Source organism: Liolophura sinensis, chromosome 6, assembly GCF_032854445.1.
Source record: "Liolophura sinensis isolate JHLJ2023 chromosome 6, CUHK_Ljap_v2, whole genome shotgun sequence".
NCBI lineage: Eukaryota > Metazoa > Mollusca > Polyplacophora > Chitonida > Chitonidae > Liolophura > Liolophura sinensis.
This window is the reverse complement of record NC_088300.1, coordinates 41,824,157-41,848,412: the sequence shown is the minus strand read 5'-3', so window position 1 is coordinate 41,848,412 and position 24,256 is coordinate 41,824,157. Positions and strand designations below refer to the sequence as shown.

The following is a 24,256-nucleotide window of genomic DNA, read 5'->3' as shown; positions in this document are numbered from 1 at the left end:
ATGCGGCAATATAAATAGATCCTAACAAATGAAACTATTTATTTATTTATTTGATTCGTGTTTTACGCCGTACTCAAGAATATTTCACTTATACGACGGCGGCCAGCATTATGGTGGGAGGATGTGCAAAGCCAGGGGGAACCCACGACCATCTGCATGTTGCTGACAGACCTTCCCAGAAACGTTCAAGGTTCAAATTTTAAATCCACTTTAAAACTGAGAACAGATCATAGAAAAAAAAAACCTACTGTAAACAACATTACGATGTACATGAAAAATATGTGAACTGGCTGAATTTTAACCAGTGATTATTTCAGGTGACCATAAAGATGACTAACCTGAGGGATCCAAAATCTTGATATTGGTTAACAGAATGCTCTTCCTCATGTCAGTGCCAAACTTGTCCTTAAGCCGACACTGACGGTAGCCTTGCTGCATACAGTTGAAGGGGAGAGCATAGAAGCCAATGAAGTCATCCTTGGACATAGGGTCCTTGTCATATACAGTAAATTTTATGATGGCCAAGTCTGGGCAATGGATGGTGAACTCAAAAGTCTCATTCCAGCATGGATTGAAACCTGCAAACACATCCACTTAAGAGTAACAACATGTTATGTAGCAGCCCTATAAAGCTTGGCATAAATGGAGCACTAAAGATCCAACTCAACTCAACCCAACTGTCACATCAGGTTGTAAGTGCTTGTTTGTGCAAAATAAATCCATTACTCAACTGGAAGCGATTTGGGACCACCTCTTGGTATGTACTGTCTTTGCTTAATGAAGTTATAAATGAGGATGTAGCACATGTTAAACAAATATACTTCAGACTCTACGTCTAACCTGGATTTGATCATGCTAATACTTTTAATATAAGCATAAATATTATCAAAATTCAGATTAAGTGTGTTTGGATATAAACAACAAATTTACATATGAATAAATTTATTAGACTTGAATCACATCCATATTTAGAACATTATTATGCAAGGACGGTATATATCAAGGTGGTACCACAACCATTATGTCCACCATACAATAATACTTTCAAATACCCTTTACTCCTGAAAGAAAAAAATTTTTTAAAAATTAACAGAGACCACATTTGCAAACACGTTTTCAAGCTCTTTCATCTGATTTTGACATTAAGTTTATGTTTTCTTCTCCCTTAACCATGTACGTGTGTAACATTCAGTCTTCCAAATTTTACCTATTGTTCTAAATGCTCACCATTATTCTTGACAACCGTGGGTCTGAACTTCCTGCTGGTCTATCCCCACACCATACACCTGAACTGTCACAAATGGATCAATTACCTCCCCTTTGCTGCGGTTGCTGGGCTTTGGAATCTGGTAGCCACTTATCACCTGAGAGTTAAAAAAACCCAGAAAATCCTTATCACCCAACTGATGATCTGATAGGTCTGCCATTCACTTGAATGAATGAATGAATGAATGAATGAATGAATGAATGGCTTAATGCCACATCGATATCTGAAGAAATCATTAAAGTAAAACATGATTATGTTTATGTACATGTAGTTTATGTACCATAGCAATTTTATTCATCTGTCCTTTCATTTGACAAAAGGAACCTGCAAGGGTGCCAAGTTTTGAGACACATTTTCATTAAAACTGGTACAACAGGTGAAAGAGCAATACACCTGCATTCTATGCACAAATTTGGTGTATTACATGTGTACATAAATCTGATATTGAACTTCTGAAGCATTATGGAAAGTGTGGATTGGGAGGAAGAAAAATGATGTGTCTTATACTTTTTCACATCACTGTTATTTTTTACAAAGGAGAATAACAAACTAATGGAAATACATGTATGACTGATTTACTTTAAGTTATTTGTTATTGATATAAAGACCATGAAGCATCTTTGAGCTTTCTGATACTTGACTGTTTCTCCCTTTTTATATTAGAAGATGTATCATATGCAGAAACAATACTTAAATTGTCCTATGCATGTACCTGTAACCGTAGTGTCCTCTTCCACTCTGGGGGGAATGGACCTTCAGGGTTGAAATCTCCATCCTCTGAAGACAGACAAACAAATGAATTTATTTATTTATTTATTTAACTGGTGTTTATTGTCCACATGTAAATTTTGTGTATTTGATAGAAATCTTGAAAAGCTAAGACAATACTAATTAAAGAAATCAAATAATGTCATCTTCAAGAAAGTAGTGAGGAACAAGTTTGCAAGGAGAGGTGTCATCAGCGATTATTCAGAAACATGAGGGACTTATGCAACAGTTCAGAACCAAAATGTCTCTGTAATAAACCACACACTTACCTTGTAGTAAACATGCAGGCTTTAACAAGTAACCACAACCACCGTTGTCCAGGAAACGACTGATGTAAACTTGCAAAGGTTCATCCGGAGTCTGGAAATTCAACGCCACTGAAACAGTCAGAAGCAAATTGTTCAAAAATTGCTGCAAACGTAGACATTTTATTAGACTCTATATCAGCATATTAAAACATCTTATCATAAAGCTTACTGTTGTAAGACCCTTCTTGTGTCACCTGTACAAACAGATACTCCGGGATATCCTCAACATTACACACTGACCACCATACTAATGGGCCGAGCTTACCTATCTGACAGCCTACATTCCAGGCTTGAACGGGGTCGTAGTTACTGGAGTCCGTCCGTGATCCCCCAGGGTATGTCCTCACTATTTGCCGCTGTGTGTGGCGTACAAAATCCACTGGCTGCTGTTTTATAAGCTTCTCCATCTTAGACTCCCCTAACGACACCATCTCGTTGGGGCGAGCTGAGACACAACAGTGAAGTCATAAACATGCATTTATAATGATGAATTCTTGCAGAATGATAATGATTGTCAGCACTGTCAGCAGCAGCAGCTACGGCTCTGAGCCAATGAGGTAACAATGAGGTAATAATGAGGTTACAATGAGGTTACAATGAGGTAACATTGAGGTAACAATGAGGTAACAATGAGGTTACAATGAGGTAACAATGAGGTAACAATGAGGTAACAATGAGGTTACAATGAGGTAACAATGAGGTTACAATGAGGTAACATTGAGGTAACAATGAGGTAACAATGAGGTTACAATGAGGTAACAATGAGGTAACATTGAGGTAACAATGAGGTTACAATGAGGTAACAATGAGGTAACAATAAGGTAACAATGAGGTAACAATGAGGTTACAATGAGGTAACATTGAGGTAACAATGAGGTAACAATGAGGTTCACTGTTGGATGATGAATGACATTGAATTACTCCAGTCACACAGCTTCCATCAACTCATAAACCTAACCACTATCAACAAAAGTGAAAAATTGTTGAGAGTGGCATGAAAAATTAAATATTCAACAAACATATTCCAAACTAAATGAAAATATCTGCCTGGCTAAAACTGGGACTTATGATCCATGTATTCTCTCATGGTCGCAAACTCCTAAGAAATACTGAGACAAAATGAAGAGGAGAGACTTTCTTTTTCACTCCAAATGTAATGAGTATATTTACAGTTTATATAAAACCTTGCAGATCTACATTTAACTGGTGCCCTGTTTACCCTAATACACACTTCTCCTTTTGAGCTTCCTACTTCTCCAAAGGACAAAAGAAAGAACTTAAAAGTTTATCACAAGCTTATGGATCATTCATTCTCTTGTAAAAATTTCCTGGAAGGTCGAGCTATGCAGACTTACCATTGTTAGCAGCATGCTCAAAACCATGGAAGTGTACGCTCTTGAAAACATTGACCAGGTCTGATAGTTCAGGTGCCAGCTTTAACTTAGACTTGCTCTTGGGCTTTTCTGTCATGGATGAGTTGTCGTCCAGATCAGCCGCCTCATCTTCATCGCTTACCTCCCCTACCTCTTCTTCAGGTATTGTGTCGGGTAATTTCTTTGCCTAAAATCATGAAACATAAAATTGCTGGTCATAATACATGACTGTGTGCATGAAATAAGGAGTAAAAAGAAGAAGAAAAATAAAGAATGACTTCATTTTGTTGACAAATTAAATGGAAACTATGAAAGAAGAAAAATTGCCGTTTTCAACAAACTTAGTACACATATACACCGAAAGTTTTTGAAGACATGATCACGTTGGGTGAAGGCTGGATACCTGAACATGCTTGCAAGAAGACGTCACCGCCCCAGATGCACTTAATGATAATTAACTACTCTGATAATATTCTTACTCCCTCATACCAGTCAGTATGGTAGTTTAAACATAACATTTCTTTCTAATACCAACACATGTCGATCCACTCACTGAAAAACAAGAAACTTGTACAATGCACTTAGATGTATGGATAGTTCATTTGTGGATAATAACGAAGATTGCAAACCTTGATAAGAATCTTGTCCTTGAGGTCGTCAGGAGAAGGTAAATCTTTCAGCGGGTCAACTTGTTTGGTGTACAAATATTCTAGCCAGGGTTAAGCAAAATTAACAGTAAAGACACCCTTAATTGACAGTTATATATGTAGCGACAACTTATAAAACATTTTCAACATTAACTTCCAAACAAAATAGCAAACACCTAAGATACAAACAGAGTAACTATAGTCTCATCCACTGGAAAACGTTGATGTTGATGTTGTAATGGAGATGCCAAACCTGAATAGACTTACAAGAAATCAGATTTAAAAATATTCTATGAAGTTGGCACAGGAATCAAAAGTTACATTAAGATTTTCACAACCATTATTGCACTCAACCATTATTTCTTATTTATTTCCATGCTTCCTTAATAATTTCAATCAAAATATAAAATAAACCACTGTGACCAGAAGAAATTTGTGGGCAGAGAAAACAGCATGTGTAGCACACAGAACCTGAATTGATTTATTTATTTGATTGGTGTTTTACGCCGTACTCAAGAATATTTCACTTATACGACGGCGGCCAGCATTATGATGGGTGGAAACCGGGCACAGCCCGGGGGAAACCCACGACCATCCGCAGGTTGCTGGCAGACCTTCCCACGTACGGCCAGCATGAGCTGGACTTGAACTCACAGCGACCGCATTGGTGAGAGGCTCCTGGGTCATTACGCTGCGCTAGTGCGCTAACCGACTGAGCCACGGAGGCCCCGAACCTGAATTGAGTTTGAAAGTACGTAACTGATGCTGCCACTGCCTAAGCAGTCAATTTAGTGCCAGAGTCAGCGTCATATTTAATATTAGAGCTACCTATTTAATACATGAGTATGTTGTGGCTAATTCAGTACTTGTGTAAATATACTATTTGAGGACCATGGGGAAGAACAGTTGCATTACTGATTCATTTGTCATTTTGAAATAAAGTTAAATATACATAATTGATTAAGTTACATATGCAGTACCCATAAAAGCCACTTATTCAATACTTCACCTATTCAGTACATGAGTAAACTGGCAATTCAGTAACCAAGTAAGCGACCTATTCAATACCTGAGTAAGTACTCTATTCAATACCTGAGTAAGTACTCTATTCAATACCTGAGTAAGTACTCTATTCAATACCTGAGTAAGTACTCTTTTCAATACCCATGTAAGTACTCTATTCAAACCTCATGTAAGTACTCTATTCAATACCCAAGTAAAGTACTCTATCTAATACCCGAGTAAATACTACGTTCAGTATCTGAGTAAACTGCCTATTCAATACCAGATTAAGTGACCTATTCAGTGCTGGAATAAATTGACAATTTGTCACACTGTCTTGAAATTTCTGATAACAATACAAGATCTCATGAGACAAGAGTTACATGTATAATAGATTGGGGCTGTGACAAGGATACTGCCTAGGATGTCTTTTAGGTGGAAGGCCAGTCTCTGTTGTTGTTTGATAGAGCAGTGGTTTTCTATGGAGAGAATCACAGGGAAGCTGCAAGAAGCCAAAAGCATAAGCATGGAGTTAATCAAGGGTAACAAATGGGGACATGCCAAACCTATTGACAGGATTGCGAGAAGAGTGCGCTGTCATCATACCAGTGTAAAAAAGCATTAAAGAATCACTGATGAACAATCACTTTGAAAACAAAAATAAGAGACATTTAGATAAAGATATAAGGATATACTATAATTAAAAGAAAATTCATGTTAAAATACATGTAAGTATTTTGTTTTTACTCTGAATACTATGAAATAAATAAAGGTAAATCTGTCTTTCACTACATATCACACCTGTATATATCTGTTGACATACAGTAGCAGTCAGGACAATGAGCTGGCAGAGGGGAAAATAAGGGATCAGAAGGGTGAAGGGCTTTGTAGCACAGTTAAAATGGGGTATTGGAACCTTTTTATTATATGAACAAATATGCCTTGTTGCTGAAACATTATCATATTAAGGACTTTGAATAACAAAATTACTATCATCAATAATTCCAAGCAAAAGGATATATATATATATTTATTTATTTATTATTTACAGTAATGTATCTGAGATTTTCAAAACATGAAAATGTTCAAATACCTTAACATAAATCCTTGGAAACCATAAGCCTAATATAAATTTGAACATACTCTGTATGATTGTATTAAAATGAACTTTCTCATTTTTTAAAATTAATATCAATGACAGTATCAACTTTGCTAACATTACGCAAACTTGCCCAACGTAGAGGCAATACGGCAGTGATGAAGTGTTTGCACAGTGGGACAGGTGGGGTGGAAGTGGATGTACACACCGGAGGTGTTAAGGACAATATAATATACCCCACCCTAGGGCGCGCACCCACAAAGCCACTCATGTTGTGACATGCGCATATACTGCGTGCTCAACTCACAGGAGTGTGGATAAATGTGTACAGGATTTATACCTAAATCATAACTACAACCAAAAGTGTGATACAAGTGTGATATAAGTGTGATATAAGTACAAGTATTATATAAAGATATATAAATCACACATGACATTTGATTTAGTATAATACACTAAAGTTAAACAAATAATCACTAATATTAATGCAAACTAAGATAAATAACAACAAACCTGTAACAGAAATACTGCATACAGCCCAGCACAAGAATTTGCTTTCTTTAATTTTCTTTACAATGTCAAGATAATGCCATTTTAAGGAATGTCTCAGTCAAAAGAGAAAGTTCCTTTTAATTACAGCTTCTCAAGAATGGCACATACACCCGGCACAGGCAACTGTCCTTTTAGCTGTTCTTAACAGCACTAGCCAATCAGAAAATAAGTTTTAATCATATTATCTTTATCACGAAAACAAAATACATGTAGTTTATAGTCTCGTTGTCTCTTAATAACAAGATAGATTCATAGAATTCTGAAGATGCATATCACAAAAAGAGCTCAGTAAAAAACAGCATGCATGAAAGGGAGTTAAAATTTTGAGGCTCACATGTCCCTTTGGGTTTTAGGGATGATTTCGCTGTCAGAATAACATATCTATTGATGTCTAAGGGCATCAGTCTACAGTACTAGTCGCATGTAATTTTACAAGTACACATTTGCTGAGGTTGGTTTGATACATTAGCTTTATCAAGAATACATACGTGTAGCTACATGTATTCATATCTTAGATCTCTTGCTGCAACTACTTGTATATTCACATAAGAAACAAACATTATGTCCAAAACATAAGCACATAAGCAATACTAAATAACAGTCATAGTTAATAAAGAAGTTAAATTACATTAAATGTCACTGCAAATACAACATGTGATACATGTAACAAACTGGTAAAAATGGAACACTGTGTAGACACACTAAAAATTCAAACAAAGCTCATTTCAAAGCTAAGAACATGAAAAAGCCAGTCTAAAGCGAGGATGAAAAAAAAAGGCGTTAAAACGCCAGGTTCACAAGTACACTACTGTATTACTCCAGATAAAGGAAACATGGGTAGTGTGACGTTTAAGGGAGGGGATATCACCTGAAAGTATGCGGGTGGGAAAAAGGGGGAGGGGGAGGAAGGGTGATGGGAGTGGGGGATTGAAACCAAAGTCACGTTCTCACATGCATGCATCACAGTGGGAAAAGGTAATGGTGGTACATGCATGTACCTGGAGAAATACTGTGGTGTACTGGTTTATTTAAATACGAGAAAATACGTACGGTGATGCAGCTCGACCAATCAAACTGGGAGTAGAGTAACAGCATGCTAATATTACAGACTGATCACAAAACAGGGGAGACAACTATAGGCAGTAAATAAGTGAACCAGGCTCTCTGCACTAATACCAGGCTTGAAGATAACACACAACATGCAGGGATTTACATGCACGCACAAACGCGCACACGCACACACGCACACAAAGACATATACTGTGGCTGTCACAGTCTCCCATTCTGTCTCCTAGAGGATAAACTTGCACTGCACACAAACTTTCATCCATTTGAAAAAGAACTACATATTCCTGAGCACGCAAGCCTACATTAGAAGACAAAAATGTATTATTTTTACTTTACTAACTAGCAGTATATGGTATAATATATAATATGTTTCTGAACACTAGCTGTTCTTGTGATCGTAGTATTCCACTGAGTTAGCTTCTCTCCTCAGAAATCATCAATACATGTACACGTTGGAAACTGGACACTCGATAGCATTTTAACACAGCACAAATAACTGATGATTGCTGCAGAATTAAAACCATACACTGGGAGCGATATTAGGATGATTTAATGTAGTACAGTAGCAGAACTTATAGAGACCAGAATGACCATTTTTTTTAGCCGTTGCCATATCTTCTTCAGGTCAAACACTAGAAATGTCACAAATACAAATATCAACAGTAGTCATTCTCTTGAGCCTTTGCACGAGCCTTTGTTGTAACTTTCAGCTTCTGAAAACTAACACTCAGTGGAGAGCGTCGCGCATGTAAACCACTACAGAGATTTACTTTCGATTTTGACAGAACTGTTTGCTTTAAATCTCGAATGTACGCTATACCTTTCAGAAATTTAGGCGTAGACACACATCGTCATGCATATTCAGTACACTCTGTTTTAATTTTAGAAGCATATCACCTAATTTTTAAGCGCATTTACAAATGCATGTCCCTTATCTGTACCACAGGGGTCAAAGTCAAATGGCATACCTGCCGTCTGATAAATTCCACATTCTTTACTTTCACCACTCTAGTGACTAACAAACCGCTTGATTTCTGTAAGGTAGGCCTAAATATTAATATATGAACGTAGGCTATCTTACACGATGTAAATCTTTTCTCTACATACGCTATCACAGGCAATCAAGGTACCGACGGATATGTAACATTTACAGTCACGATTCTCAAAACAGCACAAGCGCATTCGATAACCTTTTGTGACACGAAACTAAACGAATAGCACGACTCCAAACATTATTAAAATTTTTATTCAATGCATAATCATTGCGTATAAATCTCAACAAAACAATGAAGACACCATCACGAAAGGAAGCATTTGACTATAACACACGGTCTGCTTTGTTAAGTGCACTGACTCATCGTACTTAGGTGAAACTACTTTCGGCAATTTCTTCACAATTTTTCATGCCTCTATAATGGGCCTCTGGCGATTCTCACCAATAGGCCCATAAAAAAACTGTTTCAGTATGGTGTTAAAACACCACTCAAATAGATATGTAAACACATGTAGAAGTAATGTAAACACTAAACACCAACCAATAAATAAGTAAAGACATGTAAAAGTAGTGTAAACGCTGTCTCAATCCTGGACTAGAAGTAGGCGAATGAGCTGGTCATGCACAGGTAAACCAGGATGCTTACATGAAGACCAGTGGCACATTACTGGGTCAACTGAGGTTAGCTGTAACTGTACATATAGGCGTCACAAAACCATGGTTACCGCTACATGGGGCTCACCTGTTTATTACATTGACAACTGATGAAATAAGATCAAGCTGAAACTGTGTAGCAAACTTCATAAATCATACATGTAGATTCCAGCAAAATCAATCACCTTACAACAACCATTAAAAGTAATGCATCAGAATTGCCTCAAACACAGTAACGCCACACTTGTCTTACCGCAGGGATTCAGATACTACCTCCTCCTCTGTTGGCCTTAAACAATCCCCAGTACATGATTGTATCACTATATACATGCACTGGTGTCAAGATATATGAAAAACCACCAATAAGGTAATACTGTGCTTCTTCAACTCTTTCGCATGTTTGCAAAGTGTTCATTCAAGTATATTTTGAGGGCAATATTCAGTGTAGACTGATAAAATTATACTTTCTGTGAAACCCTGAAATTAGTCAGTCCAACCAATGTAGATTTGTCTCCAAAATCAAATTAAAAACAAGCAGTTTAAAATTGCACTGGAAGTCGCTCTTTCATATGTGAAAAAGTTGACGAATTAGTGTAACATTAGATAGAATCAGTTTCTCAGTGGTACACCACTAGCTCACCACTTGCACACCAATAACACACCATTAATGCACTTTCAGCAGTCATTTAGCATTCCACCACCATTTCTTAATGTTATCATTTACTGAACCTCTGTATTGCAAACATCAGACATGAAAGTCTCTACTGCCAACAGACAGAATAGTCAACCTAAATTTTTTCCACCAAAAATTTGTAACACAATATCACAGAAATCATTGAAGATGCACGCTGACAGAAATGTCAAATACTTACGGTGACATCTCAAACGCGTAAGCCTTTATCACATGGATCACATCAACAAACTTGATTTTTGAGGTGAGCGTATATCCATGATAGATAATTGGCTCCCCATCTGGTCCATCCCAGCAGTCCACTGTAATGGAACACCATATTCTGCTCATACAACATATAAGAAATCAACACTAATTTACTGCGTCTTACATGCATGTTGGACACCATGGTCGTTGGTAATCTGGCAACCTTTAATTTCCATTCCTCTCCTGTCATCAGCAGAAGGTATGCCAGCAGCCTGCGGATGGTCCTGAGTTTTCCCAATGAAACGTGTTTTCCTCCCATCATACTGATGGCCGCTCATGTGAGCGTGAGCTTGTTTCACAATGGCCGAGCATAACCCTGAATGACGTCATAAGTGAAATATTCCTGAATACCTGAAGAACATGGTAAACACCAATCAAATGAGCAAACACTCAAGCTGACTGGTTTAAAAAATGACAGCTGAAATCGTGAGAGCGACTCAATTTGGAAGAAACTAAGTAGTAGGGCTGATCTTTGAGCTGAGCAAGGAAGTACCAAGACCCAGTACTGAACCCATATCCCCCGATTAAAAGATGTAATCTTGTAGCGTCCCATCATGGCAGTTGTTGAACTTATTGGTCAGCACCACTGACAGTATTATTAAGTGGAGAAGGTACTCACACTCCACACAGCGACAGCCCATCTGTAAAGCTCGGATGTATGCCTCTGTACTGCTGGGTCCTCTCAACTGGTCCTCCATCAAGTACCTGACACATCAAACAAGACAAATATATCTGATACAACTTTTATGACACATCCACAATATTACATTTTTCTCCCGGTTGAATAAGGATTGTTAACTGCTGATAGCTTGTGGCATACAGTAAGTGACCTGACTTTCACCCCCCAAAAAGTTCATACTACAAAGAAAATAAAATATTTAAAATAAAAGAAAATAAAAAACATAAAATATTTCTTTTGGCGGTTAAACTTAAGAGAAACTATACGAAAATATTAAAATGATATGAAGGATACCTTAGGGAGCAGTGCCAACACCAGGATTCAAAAAGATTTATGATGAATAACATTATTTAACCTCCTCAAAAACAAAAGCTTTAGCAGATTCTGTAGAATTTTCCTGACGTGACGTGATAACATTCCTTGTGTCAAGCTGAATCGGGTAGATGTTACATCGCAGTAACACAGTCATGCGGGAATGACGTCATGTGCATTTGAAAGTACGTCATTTGTTGCCATACATCAGTGATGGGTGACGTGAAGTGTTCTTGCATGACATCACACCAGGCAAAATTGTACACCACAAGAAACTTTACTTTACCTGTCATCCTTAGAAACTAACGACCGCAGTTTTGATACAGTGCACTTGCAATTTTTGTACAATGTAAGAAAGCAATTCAGACTATCTGGATTTTTACCGTTTAACCCTGCTTTTAAGACATACAGGTCTTCACACTGTAGCAGCTCTTTAAATTTTTCCCAGCTGAATACCCATCAGTATATCACCCTTCCTTCCCAACAGGCCTTAAAACACCATTCTCAGATCCATAAAACTCCACATTCAGGGAAAATGTGCTACTTAGTCTCAGGTGCAATTTTACTGTCTATACATGTGCATGTAACATACATGAAGAAATAGACACTGTGTAAGACTGGATATTAAAAGGAAAGTACCAACAGTATTCCAAATCTGAAGGTTATCTTCATTACAACATTTGAAAGCATTTTTTGACGTAAAGTTGGTTGGTTGTGTTACAGGATCGGTAAAAAACACAACAAAGGACATCATGACGATAGTTTCAACTACAAAATGAAAGCATAAAAGGAATTTTCATCCACCAAAAAGAACAAGGGAATCCCCAAAAGACTTTTACCAAGGTGGATCATGCATAAGCCCAATTAAAACTTTGTAGTCAGAACCTTTTCATTTTTTGTGAATATCAAATTGAGCACTACAATCACATTTTCCCCGGCTGTTACTCTGTTTCAGTACCTGGTTATTTTCATGTTAGCCACTTTATAGAAATGCAAAACATCTGTCTTAAAATAAAAGCAATCCAAATATACATAAACATGGATCATCTGTATTGAAGTAAGAAACTCTGCAGAGTTCTTCATGTGATATTTTAGAAGAACAATCCAATGCCATACAACTGTATATGACAACAATATTATTATTAAGAGCAAAGTGACCAAGCAACAGTTGAAAATTTGGAAACATCACATTTCAACTGATTCTTTAATAATCATTTTTAAAGCACAAAAACATAACAATTTATGTCCAAATGCAGACCTGCATTGGATGTTTCATAAATTTCGAGCCATTTGATTTTTTGGGAAGGACTAAACAAGACCTTGTATTCAAACCAGACCATTGACAAAAGTGATTTTTGTATGTTAGCAATAAAAATATGAGCACATGCATGTGTTTTAACTTGACATTTCTTGTACAAGCTCTATGAGCACATGCCTGTGTTACAAACTGACACTTCTTGTACAAGCTGACTGACAGTCACGGCAATGCTCACTTAATAATCACCATCTGTTAGGAAAGTTATTCAGGATATCCTGATAGTGTCAGATGATATGATGGTACCACAGGGATGTAATCACAGCAGCACTGGGGACGAAAGGATTAGGGATGAGTCTGGCAGGATGTGCTGGCAGACTTACGTGTTGTGGGAAGAGCTGATGAAATAATGTGTGATGGGCTGTTCCATATCCTGGTATACCACAGCTTTTCTGGGCTTAAACATCCTATGCTTCTCTGATAGCAGAACATTCCTGAATCCTACAAATACATGTGACCGAGACAATCAGCACACTAGCAGGCTGCATCCCTCACCACAAACAGACGAGTAAAATCAATCACCATTTTCACAAGAATAAATACAAATCTTTCTCCAAATTTCTACCTTTTTGTTTAAATATTTAAAAAGTTTAAATATTAGGTCAGAAATCTGTAATTGATTTCTTGGAAAAATCCTGTACAGAAGTATTTTTGTTTCTGTCTGAAAAATTTATAATCATGATGTCTGAGTGAACAATGACTTACCATCGAGACTCAGCTTTCCACTGGTCTTGAATTTTTCATCTGGTTCATAAATGTCAATTATCTTCTTCCCAAAGTCTTCTTTAGTGCCTTCTAGCTGCACAGACACATTATCCAACACATTACGAGATATTACTTGTCTACGCCACACCTATATTTTGATTTCATTTGATTTATTTGATTGGTGTTTTACGCCGTACTCAAGAATATTTCACTTATACGACGGCGGCCAGCATTATGGTGGGAGGAAACCGGGCAGAGCCAGGGGGAAACCCACGACCATCCGCAGGTTGCTGGCAGACCTTCCCACTTACGGCCGGAGAGGAAGTCAGCATGAGCTGGACTTGAACTCACAGTGACCGCATTGGTGAGAGGCTCCTGGGTCATTACGCTGCGCTAGCGTGCTAACCGACTGAGCCACGGAAGCCCCCCTACATTTTGAAGGTGTACTTTGACAGCTTGCATGGCAAACTAGAGAAAAGGACAGGCGGCTAAGGTTTAGTACTAAATGCAAGGACAGTTGGTAGGTGCATTTGTATGAGATTGAAGGCACTCTAGACAAAGAGAATACATATTCTCTGTACATGTACTCGCTGGCTGAACATAAGCATTATTAACAACTAGCTACTAAATCCTGTCTGATCAGTGTTACTGATGAGCAAGTAATTTTTACAGAACATGAATGAACCAGCGATGTACCTTTTGAACTTCTCTGAAAAAATACATTATGTCCTCTGCATTCCAGTGGGCTTTTCCATTTGAATACCTGAAGAAAAATAAGTTGATCACCAAAATGAAATTTAATCAACTATCATTACAGGGTACTGTATTTATCTGGCCTGTAAAAATGCGCTTTCAGAAGCACACAAAGGCCAAATAATGAAACCAACAACAAACAGAAAAAAAACTCTCAAGCTGCCCTATATGGCGGATGACTCGCAATCAAGCTAAATGTAGGACTTAAAAACAGCTAACTTTTAAGTGAAATACAGTAATTTAAAAATTCAACCTACTTTCAAATACGAAGTATGAACAATGTTGAAAGATTTATCGTCCACCTCCCACCAACCCAAACCCCAAAATAAAATCAGGTAATATTCACATTATCACCACAAATCTTATCCAACAATACATCATGCACAGCAAGCATACAGTCTGGAAGCCAACGAAAAATGTTAACATTGACATGTAAACCTAGACCTATATTAAAATGTAGATATACTTGTAAAAGTATAGATATATTCTGAAACACTGCTCTTACTCTTTGAAAATTTCCTCCATTTCTGGACGTTTTGTAAAGAGATGATAAAAATGAACTGACATGTAGACCTAGACCTAAATTAAAATGTAGATATACTTTTACAAGTATAGATGTATTCTGAAACACTGCTCTTACTCTTTGAAAATTTCCTCCATTTCTGGACGTTTTGTAAAGAGATGATAAAAATGAATTGACATGTAGACCTAGACCTAAATTAAAATGTAGATATACTTTTACAAGTATAGATGTATTCTGAAACACTGCTCTTACTCTTTGAAAATTTCCTCCATTTCTGGACGTTTTGTAAAGAGATGATAAAAATGAACAAATTCCTTCACGTTTAACGACTGCCTCCCACTTTGATTCCTCTCTTTGTTTGTATTTGCTTCCTGTAAAACATCAAATTGGGAATGCATGATCACTAATCCATGCAAAATGTATAGAATTTCTTATACATACATGAACTTATACATGCAAGACAAAAAATATGTCAGCATCAAAAAAAAAAAAAAACACAGCAGGAGTACTGTGTTTAGTAATTTAAATGAATACTTAGGTCAACATTTACCTCAAAGACCTGATCCAGTCTCCAAAGAAATATGAAAAGTGCCCTAAACACAGCCAAGAACAGCATCATCATCAGTACAAAAAAAGAAAGTTGGACACTTACATCAAAAAGAGCCAACATATAATCTTTGTCGATATCCACATTTAAAGCCTTCATCAACTTGGAGACTTCTCTCTTGTCCACTCCACCGTCCTCATCCTTGTCAGCTTGTTTGAAGGCATCCTCAATCCACATAGAGACTGTTAAGGAATAATGTCCAAACAAAAAGCTGTGGAAGCATCAATACAAATGTAGAAGTGTGAACAGGAAAATGGATGGTGCAGATCTTCAGACGCAAGACCCATGTGCACAGTAACAAGAACTATTTCACTCCATACAAAACATTTCTAACAAAACACAAAATGGATTTCATGTCATTCAGATTAGCTTAACAGTTTATAAGTAGTGTTTTTTTATGTTCCATTCTTTCATTATTTTTCTTTACTTCCGATTCTGGCTCAGGAAAAACACTAGTACAGAGCTATAGACTTATATTGTACATGTTATAAATGTATATCACAACACTCTCTATGATCCTATGAGGAAGACTTTGATACAACATGCTGCAACCCTTGTAGGGCACCATATTATCAATGACAAAGGGCTAGTTCACATGTAGTACCCTGTCTCCAATAGGTTACAATAAGGCCGCCAAAAAAAGACATAGAGAGGTCATGGAATGACCTGAGGTAGAAAAAGGATATTTCTCATGTTCCTTCTGTTCCTCAATGAAACGGTCTCTGTGGACAAGGTAGGTCAGGCCCTGCACCCACTTTTCCTTCTCCGCCTCAGTCCTGGCCAGTAGGTGAATCACCTTGTGCTTCCCACCCAGGATCACGCTGAATAACAGCTGCTTCTGTAACACCACAGGCACTACAGCAATCAAGCCAGCTATATTTACTTATTTATTTTTTTTTATTTATTTATTTGACTTGTTTAATAACACTCAAAAATTGTTTACTTATACGATGGCGGTCAGTTTTATGGGTTGAGTAACCACAGTGCCTCAGGTACACCATCAACCTTTGGGAAAGTGTCTCTTCAAGGTCTGTTTGGTGTGTCTGTGCAATTGATAGGCAAGGGTCTTTAATCACTAGATTACAGCCTGATCTGTACATGTTCACGGCTGCCATTTACTGGCATTCTTCATGGGTCACCATCCTTTATTTATTCGTCTGATAATTGCTTTAAATCATATTTACAGCGGATTAAATCAGATTTACTGTGGATGAAGGCAGACCGGCTGGGAGTCATTAAAATGCCAACATTTGGCAAGTTACTGACGAACCTGCCTTGTGTGATGTGCAGATATGCACACTATATAGATGGCAGACAGGTGGTCTTCAATGAGCATTAGACTGCCTGTCATCAGTTATTATCACTTTGACTCTATGAACATAGAAACCAGGAAAATTTACAAATTTCTTATCTAAGGCGAGATATAAACACATACCTTGTGAGCTCTAGCCAGTGAAAGAAAGCATTTCAATCACTCAGTTTTTAGGTTAAAAGAAAAAAAAGGCATATAATGTCGGTAAACGACCTAGTAGTTTAACAAGACATTAATTGTCGGTGAAATACTACTTACATTTGAGCCCTTTAAACGTTTAGAAAACTCCTTAGTTCCATCACGTATGTCACGTATTTGAGACAGCTTGACTGGAAAAAAAAAAAGTAACAAATCTATCAACCAATGCGACATAAAAGGAATAATAGATATCATTTTACTCACATGTTACATTTTAACTTATAACATTTCAAGTACTGCCAACGTTGGAATTAGAGAATAGTTAGACAATAAAGAGACAAGCTGACAACTGCAGGAATTGAACTCTTAACCAATTTGATGTGTCAAAACATGAGACAACAGAAATAAAGCACATGTACATCTAAAAGTACATCTACATCTTGCCACAGATATTTGTGTACGGTGCAACCGGCAAACTGCCGCATGTGTTTGTGAACATCTTCATGTAGTTCTCGAATAGGTTTCTTTGTGCAAATACACACTGTGGCTACAATATGTAATACAGCAAAGCATATCAGACCACTTTTACCTACGTGTAATGCTGCTACTACCACACTGTGCACACAGCACATCCTTAGTAAGCATATGGTATGAACACATGCAATGTTGCACAAGCATGACTGACTCCATTCAATCAGCTGGCCGTCTACTTGCTTTGCCATGTCTTATCTCTTAGCACACATGGCTAGCAACAGGTGCCTCTTTGTTACTTACATGTACAAGTCTGCATGTACTGTGAGAGCTTGTGTTTCCAGGCATAACGACAGTATGTACACGAATATGTAAATGAATTACTTAAAATTTCACTACAAAATCAAACATACTGATATGTACTGTACCTGCTTTAAATACACTTTTGTCAAAACACACTTCTCAGAAAAAGGAATGACATAAATAAATAAGCTGAAACCCGTCAGTCTGTTGCTTTTGCTCTGGCATTGTTTTCAGGTTAATGTAGCTAATGGAGAACAGACCATCTCTCTCATAGCTAGCTGGTATTTTCAGTAACGTTCCGATCTACAAATAACCAGTATTGTCAGTGTCTGCTCAAAGTCTACAACGCCCCCATTACCTACCTGAAACAGTTGGCCTGCCAAATATTTTCTCAGAGCCATCATAGGTTAGCCGATTTTTCTCCCTGTCCAGAAAATAGAACCGTGAGTATACTTTCTTGGGTCCTTTGATCTTTAACAGGTCGCATCCCTTTTCCAGTTCCTGGAGAATAGGCTCCACTGTGGGACAAAACAAGACAAATACTTACAAACCAGCGTAAATCAAACAAAACACCTTCAACTGCAAATGCTACAAATTTCGACTACATATTTATGAGAGCATACACTGGGTATCATAAATGCATATACATGTAGTATGAGGCGATACTGCATATTCTGAGCAAGAGGTAAGATCCATGAGAGATGAATACGCATACAGATGTGATGTATGTAGGCTGTTCCATCAGACAGCCTACATCAAAGTATGCATGACTATGTAAAGCACCCACAGCTTTTCTCAGTACTTCTCAATGACATGTACGCAAGAATTTCTTATGTTACCATTTGTATTACAGAATTTGAAATAGAGAAAACCTCACTGTAAATATGTACATATCTACACAAGTGCATGTCTTCTAAAAATGAGAAAATAACAGCCAAGCTGCGTCGATTTTATGTATTTTCATTATACTGAATGTTCCGAATCCATGTAACTATTTTTCACCACACAAGGTTACAGTGAACCTCCCAGGCATTTATAGACTTCTGCATAAACATTTGGTGCACACTTTGAAAATTTATTTTTTTCAGTGGGGCATATACAGCCTAGCAAAACTAACAGCCAGTGAACAGATGTGCAGATCGAGACTGATATTCCTCTAGGCCTCACCGATTTCATTTGGAATGTGTAACATTGCACAATGTTCAACAAACAGTGTTTGCTCAAACACAAACACTGTATGCACAAACTTGCTGTTGTTAGGGTGACCCAGTGTGACTGCATTTTCAGGACACTTAAAGGCAAAACTAAAACGACAAAATCCTCAGGTTTAGAAGAGATGGCAACTCTAAATGCACACTGATTTCTTTGTTTGCTACTGCCTAACATTACTATCTATACATTAACATTTTTTGGGTCCTGTCATGATGGTGCCACCTTACAGAAAGCCAACCCAAACACTGAAATATTCTACAACTATCAGTATTAATCATGCTGGCTCACTCATTCCCCAAAGAGGACACTGTTCAGTCTTAACATACATGTATTACCTAGGACAAAGTACCTGTGTGCCTGACATGGTGTAAAACAGTCAGACCTGTAGGTGCAGTTTTACAGACCAAGATGTCATTATGGTCAGGAATGACCCAGAGTCACCTGCTTATAAGATATACATTAACCCTTTGGCTGCCAAAGTGCATAGTGCATGTGTGTTGTGATGGAAGGAAGGCAGGGTGGAAGGGTGGTGGGGGCATTTAAAAATAGTTATGGTTCGATAGTCATGGTTGTTGTAAATGGATACTTAAATGGACATTTATGTCACTGTATTGAAATCCTTAAATAGAGGTCTAATGGGAATAATACATATGGTTTTATATTAAGCCATACCTAATGTATCGTTTCCAAAACCAAGGATTTCCCTTACAGATGTAAATGTTGCCATCAAATATCTGACAAACATACATTTATACTGCACCACATCAACCACAATTTAAAATATTTAAATGGCTGCCTAAATGGTTATAAATGTTTGAACACTTAAATGAGGCGCTGCAAATCGCTACATGTACTTTAAATGAGGGCAAAGATTCGAGGAGAGGGTGATACTGTATGGCTGTTGAGCGAAATAATAAGACACACATGTAAGCGGAAAACCCCAACATTCCATCTGAACCACTCCAGCTAAAGGCAGGTTTTGGAATTAAGAGAACTGTGCTAAAGCTGGGATATTCTAACCCTACCCTAACTGTTTGACCTTCCCAACCTTTATAGCTATATCTGACCTTGTGGAGGTCAGAAAAAAGTGGTGTACAAACACTAATTTGATCTTTTCACAAAGTTGACATGTTTGGTAAAACAACTGTTCTGAATACAATACTGAACAAATGCTTTTACCGTGCAGACTGTAAAAAATGTTGTCAGCTAGAACCTTGCTTATGTTTGGTCATAAGCCCAGACATTATGTTCGTTATGTTCTTGTACACACATTCCTTAGTCATGGTGGTAATACAAAGTTCTCTTATATGTCACAAAAGCCTTAGGAACAAGCTGATAACTCATTGCTGAAGAACAAAGATGTTAAAAATACATGTAGAAGTTAACCAAGAAACAGGCATCCCACTTAAGCCTTGCCGGGTCCAAGAGGAATGGCAAATCAATGCAGATCTTCACCTGGTCATATGTGATCTGGAATGCATAAAGCTGGGCTATTTCTTCACACAGAAATTGCTGAAAGGCATGCCATTAAATGCGCAACTCTTGTAACTGAGCGAAACACGTTTATCAATTATTTTAGACAGTTTAATAAATCAGTGTTGCCCTAGGGTGGGATTATACCCTCTAACAGCCTGCCAGTTTTTCCAAAAATGTCAGAAGTACTCTAGTAGAATACATGTACATGTGCTGTGCATATACATGTACATCCATGTGTACAATGTACGTACTGGAAACCAAGCCCTAATTATCCCACGCTTTTGCAACAAGCAAGAAATATTAACTGAGTCTGTCCGTCTGTTTGCCATACTTGTACCAGTAACTGTTCTTAAATATCCTAAAGAAACACTGTATACAAATACTCTATGGCTCCAATTCTTTACTTGACAATTTCTGACCACATTAGATATCGTATGATTTCTCTTATTTTTAGTTCACTGCATGATGAGTCACCTGTTAATCTTTAACTTTAACTTTTTGTTAAAAACAGAGCAGGATAGTATAAAAAGGTTTGTTAGACCATCTGCTAATAATTTTCTTATTAATAAGCACAATTCTAACTAAAATCAAAGCATTTCCACAGTGGTGGTCCATCATGCTTGGAACAGCCTAGAATGTCAAATGAAAACAACATAATCACCACATTTCTGTCACAATATTAACAGTGAGCGAGTGTGTGCTTGGGGTTTAATGTCATACTTAACAATTTTTCAGGTAATATGACGACGAAGGAATCCTTAGAGTGCATGTAATGTGTCTCCTTGTAGCAGGACAGATTTCCATCACTCTTTTATCTAGTGCTGCTTCACTGAGGTGCCTAAGCGGTGGCAAGTAAGACGCCCCGCCTGAGCCATTATACTGATATGGGTCAACCAGTCGTTGCACTATCCATTTCATGCTGAACGCCAAGCAAGGAAGATACAACTTCCTCTTTTAAGGTCTTAGGTGTGACTCGACCCAGGACTGATCCTGGAACTACCGCTCCCAAAGCTCTACCAACTGTGCTATCTGGGCTTAAACAACATTTACAGAATTATTTCCAGCAATTGATGAATAAATCGTAACACCTGTCTGTTTTGCGATTTCAGCTGGTGTCTGTAGGATGTAAATGAATTATTGATTGTCTCCATGTTTTAAAAAAGGAATTTCATACAATGTTTCTACTTGTTCATGTATTTGTTACTGAAGGCCTCTGGGAAGATCATAAAAAACATCATGCAAATATTATCTGATTTTGATCAAATATTGTGTGCAGAATCTCTTTGTTTAATTTATTTATCTTATTTGATTGGCGTTTTTCGCCGTACTCAATATACTTCACTTATACTTATAAGACAGCGGCCAGCATTACGGTGGGAATAAACTCTTTATGTCACCTTATACATGTATTCAGTTTAAAACTGATGAATGCATCGTTTTTGCATTATTAGTTTGGAATAGGAAAAATTTCTCAATTTCCTTAATTTCCATCGTTAATTTACGCAGGCAGTTGTATTGCAATATTGCACACAATTTTTTCTGAGCACAGTACATTCCTTACCAGCAACCTTCACCTAACACAATAATCTTTTTCAAGAAAATTTCTTGAAGAAAAAACAAAGTAAATCCTTCATAAATCACACTTGGCTTATTTCTTGTAGAGAATGCATTATGTATGTTCTATCTAAACGCTGATATAATCTATGTCACCTAAAGTTTGGTGATTATAAAACCACTTTCCAAGGGACATAAAGGCTTTAAAATGGCATCTTAGTATTTTTTCTCATAAGAAATTAAACAAACTTCACAAAAAAACTTTTCAGTGGCCCTCCTATGTGGATGAACTGATCAGAATTAAGTAAAACGTGTCACTTGAAAATTGCTAAACTTAAAATGAAATACAGTAATTTCTATTTGGATTTACATCTGTACATTCGCATGATATGTGGGTGGGGGGTTGTGGGGGGGGGGGGGATTCTCATACATCTACAGCCACGTCAATTTCTTTTCTGGGACAACCAACAAGGGCACAGTGTGGTTAAAATCTAAATGTATATATATGAAGGAAAACGGAGTGGCAATAACCCGCTATAAGACATACATGTGTACACTGCATGTACAAACACCTTCACATACTTCTATATAAGCACACAGATGGTCAGGGAAGCCTTCCTCACCCATAGCTCTGGAATAACACCTGTTTTCAATTCACCTCCCTGTTCAATAGTTTACTTATTACTTCTAACCTACACAGGTATTAAAATTCTCAAGGACATGTTCTACTTACATGTACCTCCTTATGATAATGGGTACATTAAAATATTCAAGTACACAGAGCTGTAACACATGAAAATAACAGGGCTGCATGTACAACTGGGTAAAAGATAAAAGGGTAGATGCACATAGATCTAAACTGTTTTCATGAGGTTTTGACAGTCCGACATCTTACTACCATGAAACTGAAAGTTAAATATTTAACAGAAAATCTAAACACCCCATCCCACTGCACATAACAGGTTTTAGTGAGATCTGGACAGAGTGAAGAATATGTTGCATGTGATTCAGTTTTTTAGATAGTTTTCTTTTTCGGCATGCTGTTTATGTAACAGTTAATCTACTGCTTAAGGTCCACAGCAGTATCACATGTCCACAACATACATGTACCATTCAAATCAAGTAGGTCATGACGACATGTAAGTATACATGTAGGCCTATTTACCCTGCTTCATACCAGATCCTTAGACCAGGTGGGACAAACAGTATTGACAGGAGTAGCACTCCCAGGGTCAGGCTATCTTGTTCCCTGTGGGTGAGGGCAATGGATGCACTCAATACAGGCTCAATATTTACCTTTCAATATGAGAAAGTATTACTACATGGAAATGGAATTTAAAAATCCTTCAAGTATAATACCTTGCCCAAGTCTTGATATATGTTTAAAACTTACACATTATTTTTAATATGAATAACTCTTATATTCACCTTAAGACGTTTCTTTCAACTATTTCCTGTACCTGGCAATACTTACATCTACACGTATTTGATTGGGGTTCTAGCCACTCTGTATTCAAGCATTATATTGTCCAATAAAATACAACGAACCTGTAAAGTACAAAATGGGTGTGGCCACTCCTGCATGTAGCCTACATGTACATGTGTGTAACTACATGTACACAGTACATATGAGTTCACCACCCACACAAGTGCACAGCTGATCACATACCTTTACCTATAATCATTTATATAAAACAATCCTAACTTATGGATGGGCCTGTGACTATTTACAAGAATGTGAAATTTAGTTTTAAATCTAACATCAGTGGTTGGGCACCCAAACTAATTAAGCTCTATTAAAACAAACAAGTTAATTAAACACAAATATGACAGTTTACCAATAAATCTTCATACCAATTTTGTTCATAAAGCTCCCCGAAAGCATCATTTTGAGATGCCTTTTATAAAATTTCCTTATGCACAATGAGTCCCTTGTACAGTTTTGGATCGGAACCAGCACTTTATTTCTAGATATGACCCCGATGTTGTTGCATGTTACACGGAGCACGAATCTGTGCGCAAACTGAAACAATGAATGGAGTACCTAATGAAGTGGCAACACTTGTGGAAATAAAATGCAACCGCACCTTAATAGAAAGGACATACTGTAAACAATGCTGATAATTGTACATTAGTCATAGGCAATCATTAAGTGGTAAACCACAGTCCTGAAAAGGCATGAAAACTTTAAATGAAGAGCACTCTACTCATCACATTGCAGTGCACT

At 37.3% G+C, this 24,256-nt stretch overlaps 1 protein-coding gene across 3 annotated transcripts in view; it reads right to left on the bottom strand.

Moving 5' to 3' along the window:
• Positions 1-439: 439 nt before the first annotated feature.
• The window catches only part of LOC135466576 (1-phosphatidylinositol 4,5-bisphosphate phosphodiesterase delta-1-like), a 31,808-nt gene continuing 7,991 nt past the window's right edge, over positions 440-24,256 (bottom strand). The window contains exons 2-20 of one of the 3 annotated variants that reach the window (XM_064744129.1): positions 18,150-18,305; positions 17,134-17,204; positions 16,250-16,401; positions 15,609-15,738; positions 15,209-15,327; positions 14,377-14,443; positions 13,681-13,774; positions 13,299-13,416; positions 11,289-11,374; positions 10,605-10,725; positions 9,986-10,021; positions 5,782-5,867; positions 4,346-4,425; positions 3,699-3,903; positions 2,609-2,788; positions 2,305-2,412; positions 1,980-2,044; positions 1,228-1,364; positions 440-578 (exon numbers count right to left, since the gene is read on the bottom strand). In XM_064744129.1, the coding sequence (XP_064600199.1) occupies positions 1,230-1,364; positions 1,980-2,044; positions 2,305-2,412; positions 2,609-2,788; positions 3,699-3,903; positions 4,346-4,425; positions 5,782-5,867; positions 9,986-10,021; positions 10,605-10,725; positions 11,289-11,374; positions 13,299-13,416; positions 13,681-13,774; positions 14,377-14,443; positions 15,209-15,327; positions 15,609-15,738; positions 16,250-16,401; positions 17,134-17,204; positions 18,150-18,305 (2,009 nt within the window). In that variant the 3' untranslated portion in view covers positions 440-578; positions 1,228-1,229. Of the gene's footprint in view, positions 579-1,227; positions 1,365-1,979; positions 2,045-2,304; positions 2,413-2,608; positions 2,789-3,698; positions 3,904-4,345; positions 4,426-5,781; positions 5,868-8,066; positions 8,091-9,985; positions 10,022-10,604; positions 10,726-11,288; positions 11,375-13,298; positions 13,417-13,680; positions 13,775-14,376; positions 14,444-15,208; positions 15,328-15,608; positions 15,739-16,249; positions 16,402-17,133; positions 17,205-18,149; positions 18,306-24,256 lie in introns of all 3 variants that reach the window. The other 2 variants (XM_064744130.1, XM_064744131.1) reach the window with 2 other exon arrangements.